The sequence below is a fragment of the Neohortaea acidophila genome (assembly GCF_010093505.1).
Source record: "Neohortaea acidophila strain CBS 113389 unplaced genomic scaffold BDY17scaffold_3, whole genome shotgun sequence".
NCBI lineage: Eukaryota > Fungi > Ascomycota > Dothideomycetes > Mycosphaerellales > Teratosphaeriaceae > Neohortaea > Neohortaea acidophila.
The window spans coordinates 1-14,649 of record NW_022985512.1 but is presented as its reverse complement, the minus strand read 5'-3'; the positions used below and the strand labels follow the sequence as shown (position 1 = coordinate 14,649).

Here is a 14,649-nt window from a genome sequence, read left to right as displayed (position 1 = left end):
CGTGCTGATGCTGGCATTGGCAAACCTCCTTCAACTTCATCATCACCACGAGTGACGCGGACCCAAGCCACACCGACTTGTCACGCCTTCAGGATCCCTCTCTCATCTTCCATCTTCCCGGCGACGTCTAAACAGCCGCATCGCCAAACATGTCGTCGTGGAACATTACCAAGAGTGCGTGCTGCAGTCCCTCCGCTTAGCAATCACAAACCCCATCGCTGACCATGCCGCAGAGCTCAAGGAAACTCACCTTGCCAGCCCCTTCTCCCGCACCTCCGCCCAGTCCACCGTACAGCCCGACACCGTCGAAAAACCACGCATCGACCCGACGACTGCCGCACCTCCCCACCCCCCTCAGCCCTCACCAACGAGCAATGGATCGGATGCACAGGGCATCGCCGCATCAGAGAGCATGATTTCACCTCCGGTGGCGCCTGCACGGTCGGGTATATTGATTCTCACACTGCACGAGGGACGCAGCTTCAGCCTGCCCCCGGGCGCGGAAGCGGCCTTCACCCAGCGCCCGGGGCATGGTAGCAGCATTTCCCAGGGCAGCTTTGCCAGCAGCTACATCGGCGGGAATAGCGCTCGACCGGGTTCCAATCAAACCGCATACCGCCCATCATCATCGGCGGCTCCAGGAGTGAAGGCCATCAACAACGTGCCGTCCAGCCACGGTCGCTATAACTCCAAGTATCTCCCATACGCCTTGGTGGACTTTGACAAGCAGCAGGTGTTTGTAAATGCGGTGTCCGGCTCGCCCGAGAACCCCGTCTGGCCTGGGGAGAGCGTGCAGTACAAGTTTGACGTCAGCAGGAGCACGGAGCTCAACATTTCGTTGTACATTCGGAACCCATCTGCTCCGCCCAGTGCCGCACGGCAGCAGGACATCTTCATTGGCTCGTGCCGGGTCACTCCGACATTCCGAGAAGACGCACAATCCGTTGCGGAACAGCAGAGTGCGGCATCTGCGGGGGGTGTGAAGAAGGACAAGGCGATGCCACCTCCAACCAGCAGCAATGGAAGCAGCGCGACTGGGGTGACGTGGCATGACGTTCAATACGGGACGGGAGCTATCCGACTTGGAGTGAAGTTTGTGGAGAATCGGCATCGATCCCTCAAGATTGAGGATTTTGACCTGCTCAAGGTGGTAGGCAAGGGCAGTTTCGGCAAGGTGATGCAAGTGATGAAGAAGGACACGTCACGGATCTACGCCCTCAAGACCATCCGGAAGCAACACATCATCTCTCGGTCGGAAGTGGCGCACACCCTCGCGGAGAGGTCGGTGCTGGCGCAGATCAACAACCCGTTTATCGTGCCGTTGAAGTTTTCCTTTCAATCGCCGGAGAAACTGTACCTGGTCCTCGCTTTTGTGAACGGTGGCGAGCTGTTCCACCACTTGCAGAAAGAACAGCGCTTCGACATCAACCGAAGCCGATTCTACGCCGCGGAGCTGCTTTGCGCACTGGAGTGCTTGCACGGCTTCGGAGTGATTTACCGCGACTTGAAGCCGGAGAACATCCTCGTCGACTACGTCGGCCACATTGCCCTCTGCGACTTTGGCCTGTGCAAGCTCGACATGAAGGACGAAGACAAGACCAATACCTTTTGCGGCACGCCAGAGTACTTGGCGCCGGAGCTGCTGCACGGCCAGGGGTATACCAAGGCGGTGGATTGGTGGACTCTGGGTGTGCTCTTGTATGAGATGCTGACGGGCTTGCCGCCCTTTTACGACGAGAACACCAACGAGATGTACCGCAAGATTCTCGCCGAGCCGTTGCACTTTCCGGGTCCGGAGATTGTGCCCCCCGCTGCGAGGGATCTCCTGACGAAGCTGTTAGACCGAGATGCCTCGAGGAGGTTGGGGACGAACGGAGCGAGTGAAATCAAGGTGAGGATGTGGTGAAGATGCGTTGAATGTACACAATGACTAACGCGTGTGACCCAGGCACATCCCTTCTTCCACCAGATCGACTGGCGCAAACTGCTCGATCGGAAGTACGAACCGACGTTCAAGCCCAGCGTGGTGGACGAGCGAGACACGGCGAATTTTGACAAGGAGTTTACGTCGGAGGCGCCCACGGACAGCTATGTGGAAGGACCGATGTTGAGTCAGACGATGCAGCAGCAGTTTGCTGGCTGGTCGTACAACCGTCCGGTTGAGGGACTTGGGGATGCGGGCGGCAGTATTGTGCAGGGCAACGCGTTTAACCAGCGATGAGCCGGCCGACGATAAAGGGAGATGAGGTGCACCTTTGGGATCAAGCGAGCCTCTACGACATACAACGAGAAGTGACCATGACTGACGGTCCCTTTTCACGTTTCTCCCGGGTAATCGCGTGAGTTTAGCCGGTGCGTGGCTGTCAGGGCGTGCAGCGTCTAAGCTTATGTCAGCGGTCATTGGGGCCCCATGGTGGGGCAGTTGACGTCTACGGATGGCAACGGATTTCAACGGGAAACATTTTCACCGGAACGTGTCCTTCCACTTCCTCCTCTCCCTTTATACAACACCCATTCCGCCTCTCCTCCTCACCCTTGACCTTTTCACCACCTTCAACCACTCATCACTCTCCCTATCCCATCACACGCGCCCAAAATGCCCGGCTTCTCCCAAGCAATGGAGCTTCCGGCGTGGAAGACGCTGCAAGAGCACCACGAAAAACTCGGGCGCGGCATGGTGCTCAAGAGCGAGTTTGAAAAAGATCCCCAGCGCTTCGCCAAGTACAGCCGCACGTTTGCCAACACTGCCGACAATTCCGAGATCCTCTTTGATTTCAGCAAAAACTTCCTCACCGATGATACCCTGCCCAACCTGGTGAAGCTGGCGCAGGAGGCGAAGCTCGAGGAGCTGCGCGACGCCATGTTCAAGGGGGAGAAGATCAACTTTACTGAGAACCGTGCCGTGTACCACGTGGCGCTGCGCAATGTCAAGAATGAGCCGATGGCTGTCGATGGCGAGTCGGTGGTCGAGGGCGTTAACGAGGTGCTACAGCACATGAAGGAGTTCTCCGAGCAGGTGCGCAGCGGAGAGTGGAAGGGGTACACCGGCAAATCGATCGACACCATTGTCAACATTGGCATCGGCGGGTCGGACTTGGGCCCGGTGATGGTCAGCGAGGCGCTCAAGCCGTATGGCAAGCAAGGCATGAAGCTGCACTTTGTCTCCAACATTGACGGCACGCACATCAAGGAGGCCGTCAAGGAGAGCAATCCCGAGACCACCCTGTTCCTCATTGCCAGCAAGACCTTCACCACCGCCGAGACCGTCACCAACGCCAACACGGCCAAGAAGTGGTTCCTGCAGAGCGCAAAGGAGTCCGACATTGCCAAGCACTTTGTCGCCCTCAGCACCAACAAGAGCGAGGTGGAGAAGTTTGGCATCGACAGCAAGAACATGTTTGGCTTCAGCGATTGGGTGGGCGGCAGATACTCTGTCTGGTCTGCCATTGGCCTCTCGGTGTGCCTGTACATTGGCTACGACAACTTCCATCAGTTCTTGGCCGGTGCAAACGCCATGGACCACCACTTCCGCACCGCTCCGCTCGAGCAGAATATCCCGGTGATTGGAGGGTTGTTGAGTGTGTGGTACTCGGACTTTTTCGGCGCCCAGACTCATCTTGTTGCCCCGTGAGTTGTCAGTCGTTCACTCATCTAATTCCCCCCGCTAACGTATATCCCCAGCTTCGATCAATACATGCATCGCTTCCCCGCCTACCTCCAACAACTCTCCATGGAGTCCAACGGCAAGGCCATCACCCGCAGCGGCGACTACGTCAAGTACACCACCGGTGCCATCCTCTTCGGCGAGCCGTGCACCAACGCGCAGCACTCCTTCTTCCAGCTGCTGCACCAAGGCACCAAGCTCATCCCCGCCGACTTCATCCTCGCCGCCGAATCCCACAACCCCACCGACGGCGACCTGCACCAGAAAATGCTGGCCAGCAACTACTTTGCGCAGGCCGAGGCGCTCATGATTGGCAAGACGCCCGACGAGGTTAAGAGCGAGGGCGCGCCTCCCGATCTGGTGCCGCACAAGGTCTTCCTCGGTAACCGGCCGACGACCTCCATTCTCGCGCAAAAGATTACCCCGGGAACGCTCGGCGCGCTCATCGCCTACTACGAGCACGTCACTTTCACCGAGGGCGCGATCTGGAACATCAACTCGTTTGATCAGTGGGGTGTGGAGTTGGGCAAGAGCTTGGCCAAGGCGATTCAGAAGGATCTGGACACGCCGGGCGAGGTCAAGGGGCATGATGCCAGCACGAGCGGGTTGATCAATGCGTTTAAGCAAAAGGCGAAGCTGAATGCATGAATGCATGGTAGTGGGAAGTTGTGATGTGCAGTGTTTAAACATGTTTAATTGAAAGCATGCGTTTCAATCCAAACGAGAAGGGCTGTCCACATCCTATCCCGAAAAGCCCATCACCCAACGCCTTCGCTGAAGAACTCGTATCAACGTGAATCCACTCTACCACTCCTCAACAAACCCCTCGTCGAATTCCTCCACCCCATCATCCCCATCTTCAATCGACACTTTTGTTCCCAACGCCTCCTTTCCTTGCTGAATCAAGTCTTCCAACTGCTTACTCAGGCCCATCATAGCTTTATCCGCCGCGCGCTCCTGCTTCGCCTGGCGTTTGAGGTGGCTTGCCGTTTCTGGTGTCAGCAGACCGTTTGATCCAGCCTTGAGATGTGACTTTCCTCCCGACGAACTGCTGGGTCGCGAGGAAACGCGCGTCTGAGCCATGGAAGCGCGACGGTGCGGCGATGCAGCGCGTTGAGAGGAGGGACTGGTGATGTAGCTGCTCTGTCTTCTTGAGATGGGAGCGAGACTGCGACGGCTATTTGCTCGTGAGGCAGAAGGGCGCGTGAGTACTGCTAGACTCGGGCGCGATGTCGCTGTGGATGGCTTGCGTTTGGGGCTGGTGGTGGAGGCTGCGTGCTCTTCTCTTGCTGTCGTGCCGACGAGTACCCAGCTGTCTCTGTCTGTTTGGCGGCGCTTGTTGGATGGTCGACGTGTTTCGTCTTGCTCCGAGTCGACGAGATGTTCATCGCTTTGCCACGCGCCAGGGATGGGGCTTTTCGCTCGATGTCGCGGAGCCCAGCTGTCAGGCGTGGAGGCATTGTCGCGTTGACCGAAATCGTAGCCCTTGCCATGCCCGGCATAGAAACCCTTCACCACACTCGTGCCGAATGAAAACACCTTGCCCACAAGCCCAAAAGCGAAACGCGTCCAACCTTGATCGTTGTGGGAGTTGACGCGCGCGACACCATTCCGCTCTCTTGACAAAGGGCCGGAGAGACTCGATGCATAGCTTGGTTGCCTCCGCATCGGCTCCATGTCGCGCACACACCGCCGGAACTCGCCGTCGTGGTACTGCTCGATTTCAGACGTGGCTAGTAAGCCCGGACTGTCGAAGCCGCCCGCCAGACGGTACTTTTCATTCACCGAGGTGGCAGAGAGGAGGCCGAGGTCGTCGATGGTTGCGGTGTCATCGTGCTCTGGCGGGTGGGAGTGCGAGGAATCGGGACGAGATCTTTTGCGGGTGCGCGAGGAGAAGTAGTCGTTTGAGGAGGAGGAGGGGAGTTGGGGGGATGTCGGCGGCTGGAAGAGGGCTGCACCTCGAGTGCCGTAGCTGATGTGCTCCATGATTCGCCGAGGGAGTGTGAGAGGAGAGATGGAATTGCCGAGTCCCGTCGGATCACGTTTGATGCGGTTTGCCGTCCATCGGCCTCCTTGTTGTCTCCTGTTGACTTGAGGGGCCAGATGGTGGAGGGAAGAGGTGAGTAAGTGAAGTGAATGAAAGCCCCAAGCTCGGGCCCTTTGTTTATTGAAGCCTGACGACCATCCTCAACCCCGCGCCCCACATTTCACGCGGAGAGAAGCATTACCTAATCACGGAAGATCGCAGCAGGATGGGATGGGCAAGTACATGAACGGTGTACATGCCCGACAAATGCCGTCAACGTCGCCTCTTCCCCCGGGAACGACATCCACAACGCTTTGGGCTCCTCCATTGCCGTCACAATCTACCGCGATGACTGGATTTGTCAGGCAGCGTAGCGACACCTACTCCATCCCGGAGGAAAAAGAGGCATCTCCGCAAAATGCGAGCACCCACCCTCCGAAGCAGTCCATTCCCCGGCCGGTGCTGGCACACGGGTAGGTGATCTGACATCTGCTTTTCCTACTTACTGCCAGCCGGTGCCCCTCTCATTGAAACCACACAATCGCCTCAACCCAGCCACTTCTTGACCGTCTCCTCATCATGCCTCCTCCAAAAGGAACGCCGAACATTTTCGAGGGTCCGGGAGACTACACCACCACACGACAAGTGCACAATGACACCTACCCAGCCATCGATCCCATCAAGGCCGAACTGTCCGGCAAAGCCGTCTTCATCAGCGGCGCCTCCCGAGGCCTGGGCAAGGCCACGGCAATCTCCTTTGCCAGAGCCGGCGCTTCTTTCATCGCCATCAGTGCGCGCTCCGATCTGTGTGCCGTCGAGGCTGAGCTGAAAGCAGCGTCTGCGGGATGCGGAAGGAAAGAGCCGCAAACGTTGCGTCTCAGGTGCGACGTAGCTGATGCAGATAGTGTGGAGGACGCTGCAGCACGCATCGAGAGGGAGTTTGGCCGCCTGGACGTCGTTGTCAACAACGCTGCGACCATCGGAACGATGCAACCCATTACCGAGAGCGATCCCGACGAGTGGTGGCAGACGAGTGAGACCGTGTCATTATTCGCCGTGCATCGTCTCCCATTAACATGTCACAGTGAGTGTCAATGTCCGCGGTCCCTACCTTGTCATGAGAGCGTGCATCCCGCTGCTCCTCAAAGGCCAGCTCAAAATGCTCATCAACATCGCCAGCGTCGGGGCGCACCTCATCGGTCCCGGCCTGAGCCACTATCAAATATCCAAATTAGCCCTCGTCCGCCTGACCGAGTTCGCTGCCAAAGAAAACGCCGCGGTCGGACTCGTCGCCTTCTCGGTTCATCCCGGCAACGTGCTGACTGACATGGTGGGAGAGGGGTTCAAGTCGGAATTCGGGTCCCTCTTCACCGAGTCGACGCAGTTGTGTGGGGATGGATTGGTGTATCTGAGTCGGGAGAAGCGAGAATGGTTGAGTGGGAGGTATGTCAATATTACATGGGATTTGCCGGAGCTCACATCGGAGGAGATGAAGAGGAAGATTGTGGAGGGGGATATGTTGAAGGTGCGGTTGGTCACTCCGAGTTTTGAATGAGGCTATGATAGACGTAGATGGATCCTACAACTCCACCACCAGCTTCCTGGCACTAACCCCCTTCCTCAACTCATCCACCCCCTTCTGCAGGCTCTCCAAGTCCCTACCCACGGTGGAGGGCTCGGGCACCGCCTTCAACTGCCCACTCTCCAATGCCTTGGTGACGAAATCGCTCCATACGGGATGAGTGAGATCGTTGATTCCAAACACCCCGCCGAACTTGAGCTTCTCCGGCTTGCTTTCGGGTGGACCGCCAACGATGGCAAAAGGCCCCCCGCCAAGCTTCTCCGCGATGGGGACGGCGTGTGCGTACGAGTCTTTGGTCGAGATGGCGTCGTACGTGCCGACGAAGTTGCCTTTCAATTCTTTGACCGCGGCCACCACGTCTTCCACCACGGAGGGGGATTTGTAGTCGACGACCGCCGAAGCGCCCCAGGATTTGACGAGTTCGTGGTTGTGTCGGCTTGCCGTCGCGACTACCTTAGCCCCGCTGGCCACGGCGAGCTGGATGACCATTGCTCCGACGGACGAGGAGCCGCCCCAGACGAATACGACATCCCCGGACGGCTCGGGGTTGTGGGACGGGAGTGGCAGGCCAAGGAAGCCACTGTCGCGATCTCCGTACAGACCCACGGCTGCGGTGTCCAATGCCAGGGGGAAGACGGAGCCTTGGGCAAAGCTGATGTTGGAGGGGATGATGGCGGCCTTGTCGGCTTGAACGGCTGTGTAGTGTTGGAACCCGCCATTCTCCGTGTTGCCCGAGGCAAGGCCAATGGTGTGTCTGGAGCGGGAGAGTTAGTCTTGCATGAACCGACTTTCCGATGAAGATCTACTCACGCAGCAACTCGATCACTCTTCTTGAACCTCGTCACCTTTTCGCCCACCTCGACAACCTCACCAGCGACGTCCGAACCGAGAACGGTCGGCCATTTTTGGATGAAGAAGCCCGAGTCTTGAATTTTCCAGTCGACGGGATTGATGGCAATGGCTTTGTTCTTGATGACAATGCCATTGGGTGCGGCCTTGGGGATGGCGGTCTCGGCGACCCGCAGTTTGGAGCCCTTGGCGTCGAGGTATGAGGCTTGGTTGGAGGACATGATGAGGATTTGGGTGAAGAAGAGGTTGATGATTGCGCAATTGGGAGAATATGGATCAATAAATACCTCTCGTTTCACCTTGAAGGCATGTAATCACGCAATGGGTTACGACAGCTGGGCTACGATTGATGAGTTGATTGATGTAATGATCAGTAATGGATCAATAAGCGAGAAAATGCTGGGACTTTTATGATCACAAATTATCATTCCAGGTTGCTTTGCAATCCGGTGCTTCTGTTCCACCGACCGACGGAGGCGACGGGACATGTCGAAATCCGCATCGTCGCCCACCGCGCGTCTGCTGCAGTCCTCGCGCCTCTTCTCCCTCCCTCGCCGACTCCCCATCCAACCCGAACTCACCACCGGTGTCTATCGCACCTCCGACACGGCCACCACTCCCTACCCCACTCATCAAGCAATCACCACCCCCGCAGCCTCTCTCCATCGAGGTGATTGGGGTCTGAAACGAGCCATTCCCGGCCGCAAGACCAAAGTCACCACGCCAGTCATCCGAGTCCGCGCCAATGACACTTACGAGCACATCACCGACTTTGCCTCCGCCGGCGACCACGTCCAGACGGAGCGGAAGTGGGCCGAGATGGGCGTGCCCTTTGTGATGGAGAAGCAATCCCGTCATAGCGAAGAGAATGCGGTAGGCGTGTTTGAGGCATGGCTGGACAACACCGATCCCGATGCTCCCCCGTTGACCATCAGGAGACCGGTGGCGGGGCGAATGGTGGTGGAGCAAAGTCCAAAGCAGATGCAAAGATGGAAGCATCGAGGTCCTTGGCTGGCTGGGATGCAAGATGGCGATTTTGAGCGGTATGTGGGGGAGAAGATTGGCAAGAAGAAGGAAGAGTGGCGCGCCTTCTTGGGCAAGAAGTGGAGGGCAAATGAGATTCAGCGGGCAAAGAGTGATGCGCGGAAAACCGAGGAGCCCCTCACCGAGGAGCAGGTCCGCGAGATGGAAAATCTGCAGCCCACCGAGGAACAACTGTCGGCATACGAGAAACAGCTTCGGGATGACCACGCCTACCAAGGACTTTCGTCCAACCTCACAGCCCTCATTAGTGCATTCCTCGATCTGCCCGCAGTCTACTCCGCTGCTGCCTCTCGACTCAACCCCAACGGTCTCTACAATCAACTTATCAGTGCGGTCGAAGGAGACCGGGGCCCACCCACCACTCACCCCTCCGGCGGCCTCAGTCATCTCCGCACCGACGCAATCATGCACAATCATCCCATCTACGGTCCACAGAGAGACAAGCCACCAGTGGAAGCGCGCGTGGTACGTCCTCGGACGCGAAACGGTGCCGTACTGGAATACATGGCCAAGCTCGGTGTCGGTGGCATTGTGACCGACGATTCGCACAGCGCTACCAGTCGTTCGCCCGAAACCGGCAACATGAAGCCCGAAGACCGCGCGACGCACGCCCTGGACGAGAACACCCATGGTGGCAATCGTCTGTGGGTGCATCCCGAAGTGGCGACGATGGATCACAATTCTCGTGTGCATCTGCGAGTGAATCGCGCGCGGGCTGAAGCGGTGGCGGTGCGGACGAATAATAAGGAGGAATTGGATGCCATTCAGCAGTCCAAGTCGTCAGGTGGTGGTGGTGGTTTACGGCAGGCGGGTGGAGTTAGTATACCTTTGCTTGGACGTGGTGGTCGGACGTCGCGCACGCCCAGGGCAAGGGTGTTGTAGAACTATAGATAGATTGAGATGCCGACTCTAGCCGACCCTTTCTTCTCCATGTGGGGTAATTTTCCAACTCTCACTTCTACAGTAACCACTCCACCATGAGGAAACGCATCGCCAACCCCGATCTGCCCGCTCCTCCATCGGGCAAATATCCTGCCAAAGCTCACTGTCGTCGGGTAGCGAAATGGATTGCTGAGAATGGAGGTCCGACGTCGGGCATCATCTACCTCCAAGGCCAGTCCCTTCACATTCACGAAGATGATGACACCCCGTCGCGCTTCCGCCAGCGGAGGCACTTCTTCTATCTCACGGGATGTGAGGTGCCCGAGTGCTTCTTCGCCTACGACATTACCGCGGATCACTCGACACTCTGGATTCCTCCCGTGGAGGACGAAGAGGTGATGTGGTCGGGCATGCCCTTGCTTCCAAAGGAAGCCTTGGAGCGCTTCGATGTCGACACTGTCTTGACCACCGACGATCTCAAATCGGGCAAGAGTCTCTCGAAGATGCTGAAGCAGCCGGGCACGCCTGTCATGGTGATCAAGGACCGCGCCGACCTCGCCCTTTTCAACTCTCCCGAGATCAAGGCTTGTTCTCCGAAAATCAACACCGACTACACCCGTCGTGCCATTGAAACCTGCCGCGTGGTCAAAGACTCGCACGAGATTGCGATGCTCCGGCACGCCAACATCATCTCCTCCTACGCCCACGAGCGCATCCTGGCGTCGGTGAAGGCTGCGCAGAATGAACGAGAACTGAATGCCGTCTTCGTCATGCACTGCCACGCCAACGGCTGCAGAGATCAGGCGTATCCGTGTATCTGCGCTAGCGGTACGGGCGCCAGTACCCTACATTACGTGCACAACGACGAGCCTCTCAAGGGCAAGCTGAATCTCCTTCTCGACGCCGGAGCGGAGTACTCGCTTTACTGCGCAGACATCACCCGCACCTTCCCGCTCAACGGCACATTCACCAAAGAGAGCAGGGAGATCTACACGCTCGTGCTCAAGATGCAGACGGAGTGCATGGACATGATCCGAGCGGGCGTGCTGTGGGAGGATGTGCACATGAAGGCGCATTCCGTGGCGGCAGAGGGCTTACGGGACCTTGGCATTCTGGAGAAGAAACTGAGCACGGCGCAGATTCTGGAGTCCAAGGTGACGTGTCGCTTCTTCCCACATGGACTTGGTCATTATCTGGGCATGGATACGCACGACACGGGCGGGAATCCGAACTACGAGGATCCGAATGAGTTCTTCAGATATCTTCGCATCCGAGGCAGGCTGCCGGCCAACTCGGTGGTGACGAATGAGCCGGGCATCTATTTCAGAAAGTATCCCTTCCAGGCGGAATTGGACGCGGGGAAGTGGGACGGGATTGTGGACCAGAGTGTGCTGGCGCGGTACTGGGAGGTGGGCGGTGTAAGGATTGAGGATGACATCTTGGTCAAGGAGGATGGGTGGGATAATATGACGACGGTGAAGAGCAGTCTGGATTATATCGAGGCCGCTGTCAATGCGGAGTAGGTTGGTAGGGCTATGAGAGATGTCTGAATTGTCGTAGTCTTCCGATTCCGATGCTCGCTGATTGTTGTATGCCGATCAGGCGAAGTGGGGCGGTGAGCTTTCAAGCCGCCCACTTCCGCGTGAGGCTGACAACACCTTTCATTCGTTGTACATCATCACTCAAGATATACTAGACCACGACATTCTCGATTCCCCCGGCCAACCAGAACAATGACGAATCTGTGGGCGTCGCCGCGTCTGATATATTGTGCTCTGGAACGGGGCGAGCACGATTCACTCCTGGCAGAGCTGGACTCCGACCCCGAGGGCTTCATGAACGTCTCAAGCGAGCTTCCTTCCCCGCAAGGCAAAAAGGACGTCGCGGACTGGTACGAGCATCTGGAAAAGCAAATGCTCGCCTGTGCCGTCTGCCTACCCCCGCCGCCGGTGACGAACGGGGCCGGCTCCGCCCCAAAACCCATTCCCATCGGCTGCATCAGTCTCAAAGGCCTTGCTCCGCGCATGCTCCAGCATCGCATGAGCGACCTCACCATCAGAATCCTCCGGCAGTACCGTGGTCAAGGGTATGGACCAGAAGCCATGGAATGGGCGCTTAACTGGGGCTTCGACTTTGCCGGCTTGCATCGTATCCAGCTCATGGTGTATGCATACAACGCCGACGCCGCCCGGCTGTACGAGAAGATGGGCTTTGTGCGCGAAGGGGCGAAGCGGGAGTGTGTGTTTGTTAAGGGCCGGTTCTGGGACGTCTTGCAGTACAGTATGCTGGAACATGAATGGCGCGCACGGCAGAAGAAGTGAAGGGAAGACGGCTGTTGTGTACGGATCCGTGAGCATTGCACGAGGCTACCGTTAAAGAGTTTGCAGAATCACAGCCCTTCCTCGTTCGCCTGTTGCATCCTGCACTCCCACTCTCTCGCCGGCCGACCCAATGCCCATCTGTCTAAGCAGCTCTGGAAGCCTAGGAGCTGAAATAATCAATCCCACTTTGAATTGCGTCGTGTATCTCTAAGACGACTGCTGCAGCAGGGCCTTGATCCGCGGTCAGCTTCGCTCCCACCGCAGCGGAAAAGGTGTCGTGATCGTAAAGCAGAACTTTCAGCGTCGAGACAATCACGCCATCTTCGCCAGCTGCGTCGAACAGGGGCTTCTTCGACTTGAGAGTCTGGATCGACTGCGGAATCGTTATCCCGACAGTCGCAATGACATCGTTGACGAGGGCTGTCGAGTCGGAAGGGCTGAAGGGCGACGCCAGATTGGCATCCGCATAGCCTTTGCGGTTGGCCACCTCGATTTCGAGGAAGTCGCCAACGATTGGAGTCTGGGAGAGAACACCTCCCTGGTAGGCCTCCAGGTTTTGGTTCAGATTGACGACTCCCGCGTTGATGGCGTTCACGTCGGCGATGACGGTTTGTGCATCGGGGGTTACGCTGACGGCTGGCCTGGCAAAGGCCGACGAGAAAGTCGTTGCGGCCAGGAGGGATAGGAGTGCAAGACGAGTCATGATAAAGACTTGATCGAGAGTTGTAATGAGGTAAAGATGTTTGGTCGGACAGTCTCACATTGGGTGGATTAAAGAAGCTATTTCATTGCGTGCAGCAGCAGTTCCAAGCCTCGGTGATCTACATCGGCCTCGGCAGGTCGTAGAGCTATACGGCGGTGATTGGTGCAGATTATAGCGCAATGAGCCCGCCTCGGCAGCTAGCAGATCAGGAGTGTCGTGATTGGGCGCCGCACGCTTGACCTGGACCAACTGTTCGGCTGGCCCAGTGTATTAATGTTGCCATCGAGCGTAACGATGTCGTACGCAAGATCAAGCTTGATGATGCCAACTTTCAAGTCCATGGATGCTTGATATTTTGTGCGATTTTATGCACACAAGGCTGACTCCTGGTTCACGGTACGGCTCGAGACCATTCCGAATTCCTCAAGATGACAACGGCAAGCGATATCAGAACAAACTCACGACTACAGCATTCGCATCGCGCAGTTATGGAGTTCTCCACAACTTCGTTCTGTTGAATCAACTTGACGACCTCTAAACCTCCGCCTTCCGATAGCGAAGTCTCGCTGATACCGAGACCTCCTCGAGATCTCGTCGGCCTCATCTCCAAGCTTTACGATTGTTCATCCACCCGCAATTGTCAATGGCTGCGGAGCTGCTGCAACTGTGCCTCTAGTCGTTTTTAGCAGTGGTCCCTCACGCGTCTTAAATTGGCGCTCATCGACATGGCATCGGGAGACGGCTTTACGTGCGACAACTCTTGAGTGGCTCGCGTCCCTTACAAAGACGCAAGCTGCCTCGACAGAGCTTACGTAACGACAGTGAGTCTAGTCACTTCCTCTGGCACGTAGCTTGCTTTGCTAGCCCTTCGTTCCAAGTACATCAGTCTCTATTACCATGTTGTTAAGAGTAGAAAGACATGGCATCAGGCCGTTTGCTGTGGATTAACAAAACCTCACATTCCACCTCGCTCTCGCACTCGGAGGATGTCGTGCGGTTAAGCATCTCTCGCCATGCGCAGCGCACCGCAAGGAGCAATCGAAAGGCAACGGCCAGGCGAGACTCAACATCGACTCTGTCGCGCCGAGCGAAAAAGAGAGACGATCGGATCGTAGAAGATGATCAGGCTGTGTTAGATGCAATGATTTATGAGATACGTACGGTTCAATCCGCAGCTGTCCATCGCATGTAAATGGCAGCGCAGTTCCTCGATCTGTATTACGCCGATGACTTGCCTAACTGTATCTACAATGGAATTTTTAAAAAAAACCATAGAAATCCTCTTTAAAATACCATGTTTTTTCCTAAACTTTATTTTATATGGTATTTTTAAAGAATAATACTTATTAAAGACTTAAATAGACTTAGAAAGCTATTTAGATTATATTAGATTAATAATTCTTAATAAAAAGAATGAATTTCTTATAAATACTATTTAAAAAGTTAAAGAACTAAAGTATTCTTAATAATCTAAGAATATAATAAAGAATATAATAAAGTATTATAAAGATTTTAAAGAAATATAGTTTTAAAAGTAAAGAAAAAACAGGGATAATTCTTAAAGTTAGTTAAAGAATA

The 14,649-nt window shown here is 56.1% G+C and overlaps 9 protein-coding genes across 9 annotated transcripts; 6 read left to right on the top strand and 3 right to left on the bottom strand.

Moving 5' to 3' along the window:
- Positions 1-412: 412 nt before the first annotated feature.
- Positions 413-2,221, top strand: BDY17DRAFT_315526 (kinase-like domain-containing protein; the record flags this gene model as incomplete). Its single annotated transcript, XM_033735915.1, has 2 exons — positions 413-1,891; positions 1,949-2,221. The coding sequence occupies 2 exons, from the start codon at positions 413-415 to the stop codon at positions 2,219-2,221; spliced, it is 1,752 nt and encodes a 583-aa protein (XP_033591391.1).
- Positions 2,222-2,409: 188 nt separating this feature from the next.
- On the top strand, positions 2,410-4,390 carry BDY17DRAFT_91933 (glucose-6-phosphate isomerase). The gene is made up of 2 exons (XM_033738824.1): positions 2,410-3,627; positions 3,682-4,390. The coding sequence occupies exons 1-2, from the start codon at positions 2,597-2,599 to the stop codon at positions 4,310-4,312; spliced, it is 1,662 nt and encodes a 553-aa protein (XP_033591390.1). The 5' UTR covers positions 2,410-2,596; the 3' UTR covers positions 4,313-4,390.
- A 78-nt stretch (positions 4,391-4,468) lies between these two features.
- BDY17DRAFT_321721 (uncharacterized protein) lies at positions 4,469-5,650 on the bottom strand (the record flags this gene model as incomplete). Its single annotated transcript, XM_033736678.1, has 1 exon — positions 4,469-5,650. The coding sequence occupies one exon, from the start codon at positions 5,648-5,650 to the stop codon at positions 4,469-4,471; it is 1,182 nt and encodes a 393-aa protein (XP_033591389.1).
- Positions 5,651-6,269: 619 nt separating this feature from the next.
- Positions 6,270-7,245, top strand: BDY17DRAFT_247042 (putative 2-(R)-hydroxypropyl-CoM dehydrogenase; the record flags this gene model as incomplete). The annotated part of the gene is made up of 2 exons (XM_033730784.1): positions 6,270-6,723; positions 6,776-7,245. The coding sequence occupies 2 exons, from the start codon at positions 6,270-6,272 to the stop codon at positions 7,243-7,245; spliced, it is 924 nt and encodes a 307-aa protein (XP_033591388.1).
- Positions 7,246-7,267: 22 nt separating this feature from the next.
- On the bottom strand, positions 7,268-8,524 carry BDY17DRAFT_292437 (putative zinc-binding alcohol dehydrogenase domain-containing protein cipB; the record flags this gene model as incomplete). Its single annotated transcript, XM_033732827.1, has 2 exons — positions 8,083-8,524; positions 7,268-8,026 (listed from the first exon to the last, which is right to left on the bottom strand). Exons 1-2 carry the CDS (start codon positions 8,340-8,342, stop codon positions 7,270-7,272), a joined length of 1,017 nt encoding a protein of 338 aa, XP_033591387.1. The 5' UTR covers positions 8,343-8,524.
- Positions 8,525-8,573: 49 nt separating this feature from the next.
- BDY17DRAFT_292436 (mitochondrial ribosomal protein MRP51) lies at positions 8,574-10,089 on the top strand. Its single transcript, XM_033732826.1, has one exon. The coding sequence runs from the start codon at positions 8,608-8,610 to the stop codon at positions 10,045-10,047; it is 1,440 nt and encodes a 479-aa protein (XP_033591386.1). The 5' UTR covers positions 8,574-8,607; the 3' UTR covers positions 10,048-10,089.
- A 21-nt stretch (positions 10,090-10,110) lies between these two features.
- Positions 10,111-11,634, top strand: BDY17DRAFT_292435 (peptidase M24, structural domain-containing protein). The gene has a single exon (XM_033732825.1). It carries the CDS (start codon positions 10,143-10,145, stop codon positions 11,568-11,570), a length of 1,428 nt encoding a protein of 475 aa, XP_033591385.1. The 5' UTR covers positions 10,111-10,142; the 3' UTR covers positions 11,571-11,634.
- On the top strand, positions 11,635-12,384 carry BDY17DRAFT_292434 (acyl-CoA N-acyltransferase). Its single transcript, XM_033732824.1, has one exon. It carries the CDS (start codon positions 11,781-11,783, stop codon positions 12,366-12,368), a length of 588 nt encoding a protein of 195 aa, XP_033591384.1. The 5' UTR covers positions 11,635-11,780; the 3' UTR covers positions 12,369-12,384.
- Positions 12,385-13,179, bottom strand: BDY17DRAFT_292433 (hydrophobic surface binding protein A-domain-containing protein). The gene has a single exon (XM_033732823.1). The coding sequence runs from the start codon at positions 13,069-13,071 to the stop codon at positions 12,529-12,531; it is 543 nt and encodes a 180-aa protein (XP_033591383.1). The 5' UTR covers positions 13,072-13,179; the 3' UTR covers positions 12,385-12,528.
- Positions 13,180-14,649: the final 1,470 nt, after the last annotated feature.

Bases quoted from the DNA above. Each gene is read 5' to 3' on its own strand.
- BDY17DRAFT_91933 (XM_033738824.1), top strand. From the start codon at position 2,597: ATGCCCGGCTTCTCCCAAGCAATGGAGCTTCCGGCGTGGAAGACGCTG. The intron at 3,628-3,681 runs GTGAGTTGTCAG...GTATATCCCCAG, and splicing joins CAGACTCATCTTGTTGCCCC to CTTCGATCAATACATGCATC.
- BDY17DRAFT_292436 (XM_033732826.1), top strand. From the start codon at position 8,608: ATGTCGAAATCCGCATCGTCGCCCACCGCGCGTCTGCTGCAGTCCTCG.
- BDY17DRAFT_292435 (XM_033732825.1), top strand. From the start codon at position 10,143: ATGAGGAAACGCATCGCCAACCCCGATCTGCCCGCTCCTCCATCGGGC.
- BDY17DRAFT_292434 (XM_033732824.1), top strand. From the start codon at position 11,781: ATGACGAATCTGTGGGCGTCGCCGCGTCTGATATATTGTGCTCTGGAA.
- BDY17DRAFT_292433 (XM_033732823.1), bottom strand. From the start codon at position 13,071: ATGACTCGTCTTGCACTCCTATCCCTCCTGGCCGCAACGACTTTCTCG.